The 4,587-nt window shown below is 40.1% G+C and overlaps 1 protein-coding gene across 1 annotated transcript in view; it reads right to left on the bottom strand.

Moving 5' to 3' along the window:
* Window positions 1-2,543: 2,543 nt before the first annotated feature.
* Window positions 2,544-4,587, bottom strand: part of MAOB (monoamine oxidase B) — a 113,211-nt gene continuing 111,167 nt past the window's right edge. Inside the window, exons 14-15 of the mRNA XM_024734193.1 lie at window positions 4,392-4,454; window positions 2,544-3,534 (exon numbers count right to left, since the gene is read on the bottom strand). Of these exons, the coding sequence (XP_024589961.1) occupies window positions 3,382-3,534; window positions 4,392-4,454 (216 nt within the window). The 3' untranslated portion in view covers window positions 2,544-3,381. The remainder of the gene's footprint in view (window positions 3,535-4,391; window positions 4,455-4,587) is intronic.

Raw genomic sequence — 4,587 nt, 5'->3', positions numbered from 1 at the left:
TAATTCTGATGTGTACCCTCAGCTGAGAATCACTGCTTGAGACTCATCACCTACCCAAGAGAGAACCAGATCCAACCAGTTATTAGAGCTACCTCAACTAAAATATAGTCAAAAAGGCAGTTGAAACTTTGAAAAAGAGTATGAAGAAAAGTGAAAATTAGCTCTCTGCAAAAGACGGCACAGATACATTGTTTTTAAAAAGAGTAGGTAATGTAGGATTGTCTGGTTAGTCCATTTTGATCTCCATTCAGCTTCTGTTTTCTGGCAGTCTTAGTAGCATTCCCTCATTCTCAAGTCAGAAGCATCTTGAACAGAAGCCAAGGCTTTAGATTCCTCTGGGGTGTCTCAAGCTCTCGAAGGGGTCTCCTTGAAGCCCCTCTCATAAGATTTCAGAAGAGAAGGTAAAACCCTGGCCCTCCCTTTTGGGGTGGGTTGGACTCAAAGCATGGCAGCTCTGTCTAAAGAGACTTCTTCACGAGTCTACCCCTTCAAAACCCCCTCCCTGTGCTATACAGTAAGTCCTTACTGGTTCTCTACTTTATATATAGTACTGTGTATATTTTAATTCCAAACTCCTAATTTATCCCTCCCCCCCTTTCCCCTTTAGTAACCATAAGTTTGTGTTCTACGTCTGTGAGTCTATTTCTGTTTTGTAAAATGGTTCATTTATATCATTTTTTAGATTTGACATATACACTCAATATCTTGTAATAACCTATAATGGAAGAGAATGTAAAAAAGAATATATATATATATGTATAACTGAATCGCTTTGCTGTACGTCTGAAACTAACACAACACTGTAAATCAACTATATTTAAAGAAAAAATTTTTTAAAACCCTCCCCACTCTTTTCATACACTCAAAACTGGTGAGGGGTTTCATCAGACAAGAAACTGGTTTTTAGGTCTTTCATTTAAAGTTTCCCATTTTTGTCTATCTCAGGATTTACCTTGGTAACTAACATCGAATGTAACTTGGCACCTCAAATCACGTAATTTAACAAGATGGCGCAATTGTAGTATCATAGGGTAAGTGCAGGACAAGAGGTCCAGGCGTGTAACACTGGGAGAACGCTGAGCATTCTCCACTGGCCCAGCTGGAGGATGAGTGGTCCAGGAGATTCCTGCAGAAGCTAATTCCTTATTTGACTCTTTCTTAATGTATGTGCTGGAGTTAGTAGTATGACGACTCTCAGGGTGGGCGGGAGTGCTTCCGAGGGGAGCATGCCCAAGAAGACGCTCCTAGGCCAAATACATTATATTTCTAACAGATCCCCAAACCAAAACGGTTACAGAAGTCTTAGTGGGTTCTTTAATCTCCTCATTTAGTCTCTAAAGTTCCTACAAATTCATGAATCTAAATGTCACTGTAAAAATTGGAAACTATACTATTATTGATTAATCCTGGGAGATTTCTTAAATTTCATTTATGCTAAGAAAAACAACCTTCATTTTCTAAAGCAGCATGTGAGAATAGTCATTTATGGATTTAAAATATATCCTGATAAAGATGTAGCACATATATACAATGGAACGTTACTCAGCCATAAAAAGAAACGAAACAGTTATATGTAGTGAGGTGCATGGACCTAGAGACTGTCATACAGAGTGAAGTAAGTCAGAAAGAGAAAGACAAATACCGTATGCTAACACATATATATGGAATCTAAAAAAAAAAAAGGTCATGAAGAACCTAGGGGCAGGACAGGAATAAAGACGCAGACATAGAGAATGGACTTGAGGACACGGGGAGGGGGAAGGGTAAGCTGGGACAAAGTGAGAGAGTGGCATGGACATATATACACTACCAAATGTAAAATAGATAGCTAGTGGGAAGCAGCCGCATAGCACAGGGAGATCAGCTCGGTGCTTTGTGTCCACCTAGAGGGGTGGGATAGGGAGGGTGGGAGAGAGGGAGACGCAAGAGGGAAGAGATACGGGGATATATGTATACATATGGCTGATTCACTTTGTTATACAGCAGAAACTAACACAACAATGTAAAGCAATTATACTCCAATAAAGATGTTAAAATATATATATATATATCCTGATAAAAACTGATCTTGGGAGTTAAGAGGTATGAATACTTTGAAATGATGATCTCATTTAAAAAGTAGTTCAAATAGGATTTAATGGACTGTGGAACTATGGTTTTAAATTAATGTGTACCTAGTAAAAAGCTTTGCACTGATAAGGAATATGAAAGGTCAACTGAAATATTATAATTGTCTTAATAGTTAAAGCATCTTACTTATTAATATGTCAATTATTTTGACAGCTTTTTTCGGGGGCAGAGGGGGTGAAAGCAAGGAGCTGTGTCTTTTAGCATCCTTATGATATCATTATAAATCATTTACCAACTGCTCACATAGACACCACCCATGATGGATCACACAATCTAAATGCACACATCATCTGAGCTTCAAGGAAATTTTGACTCAATGCTTTTAAGCCTCAATTATATACCTAATACTGGATCTTGATTTGATTTGTCAAAACCCTTGAAAGTCATTACCCAAAAAGAAAAGGCAACAGACATCTGGTCAATCAACTTTATTTTTAATTACCCAAATGTGTATTAACCTTCGTATCCAGATACAAGGGAGGATACAAGAGGAAGAAAGACAAGACTTCTACCCTCAAAAAACTTAAAATGAGCTGAAGACACACTGCAGAAGACAATAAAACTTAAGGAAATAGTAGCACAAAACAACTTACTACAGAGTAAACCCACACAAGGGGGACACGATCAGCGACCATGGCAGGGAGTAGAGAGGGTGATCGGGAAATTCATCCTGGGAAACGGGATAAAGCAATGGACCTGTGTTCTAGTCAACAAAGTATCAGTGGCTTATTGTGGGCCTTGGGCAGTTAAGTCCCACCGCTCCTGACTTCAGTTTGCTCAACTCTAAAATAGCAAGTAAGGACACAGTGGTGTCTAAGTTCTTCCAGCCGTAACAATACAGGATTCTAAGGACAAATGCAGAGATCTTGCAAGATGTGGACCTTACAGGTAAGAGGAAGGACAAGCACAAAGCCACAGAGGTAGGAAAAAGCTAGTTTTTTGTGCCTGGGTAATGTATACTGTAGGATAGCAAGGACCTTTAACAAGCCTGTTTAACTCCTGTAAAGATTCTGAGACCGGTGAACTTGGAAATGGGTGAGACAGAGTGCTAAGCTAGGTACTAGACAATACACAGGAATCAAAATGGAGAAAGAGATATTGTGTTTTCCTGTGGTCGAAGTCTGACTTATCGTCATGCTCTCCACTTCGCTCTACATTCTTTGTGTCTTCATGGAACTTTGTTACAACTCCTTCCCCAAACCCACACACCGAATAGAAGCAGAAGAGGGTGTGGTTACAGATGCCCTCTCTTTAGACCCGCACAAGTAGCCCCCTTTTGTGGGCCAGGTAGCCAAGAGCAGTTGCTGACAAGATGGTGGTCAATCCAATCAGCCTCAGCAGGCCGGGCACGGAGGGCAAATGTCTCTCCAAGAAGGTGGTGGTAATGGGCTTCGCAGGGACATCCTGGGTTCAGAGAATATTTGGTGTCAGTACAGAAAGTCTGTATTTCTTCCGGTTCTCCGAACGTGACTCACACTTGCCAACCTCTAGGTCATGAAACGTCACATTCCCTTTGTTCAGAACATTCATTCCCCGTTCCCCACTGGGCCCTTTACTCAACTAATTCTGACCACTAACTTCAAGTCTCAGTTTATATCTCACTTCCTTCGGGAGCCTTTCCAGTGTCCCCAAACTAAGATGACCCCTTCTTTTTACATTCTCAGCGTGTCATCCCATCTCTGACAGAAGCACTAAGACGATGACTTTGGAGTGGCCAGGCTACTGTTTTTAACCTTACACTTGACAGACGAATAACTCTGACCTTTTGGACCCTTGTCCTCTATGATGTGTATGCTTCCTTCCAGTCAGGAAAATTTCCTGGGGTTTTATTACAAAATGATAGGTATATTGAAAATGCATTTTTAACCTAAATCTGCTCCATTTCATTCCACTCTTTTGTCCCCAGACAGGGGATACTGACATATCTTCCTTTCATTTCCTCCCCCCTATCACCAGGTTAGAGATTTATTCAACAGACATTTATTGAGTTCTTAATAAGTCTAGAACTCTCCGAGTAATGTCTCATCCGACCAAAAAATAATTTATTTTTTCCTAATAATCTGCAAGGCATGTGGCAGCTGCAATTTTATCAAAGTTCTTCTAAATCCCTCACCTCTGCCCTAACCCGTGGCATCTCTTTAAACATTCATGGGTTGAACCACTTAGGGGAAGGTCTGTGAATATATACAAGTGTGTTCTATTCATAAGTAATTGTTTTTAGAGGAAAGAGATTTAAATTCATGATATAAAATATAACCTACCACAGACTCTGGTTCGGGCTGCCAGATTTCATCCTCTGGGATCTTTCCCATGGCATGTAGGATCTGAAAAGAAAGCGCATCTTGGTAAATAACAAAAATGACACCATCTTTCTCCTAATCTGCTCTTTAAATAAAGGACTAATGATGTCTTTTGGGATATCCATCAAAAACACCAGGGTAAAAGCCAGTGTCTTCC

Source organism: Neophocaena asiaeorientalis, unplaced genomic scaffold (genome assembly GCF_003031525.2).
Source record: "Neophocaena asiaeorientalis asiaeorientalis breed wild unplaced genomic scaffold, Neophocaena_asiaeorientalis_V1.1 scaffold426, whole genome shotgun sequence".
Lineage (NCBI taxonomy): Eukaryota > Metazoa > Chordata > Mammalia > Artiodactyla > Phocoenidae > Neophocaena > Neophocaena asiaeorientalis.
This window is presented reverse-complemented; position numbering and strand designations above follow the sequence as displayed.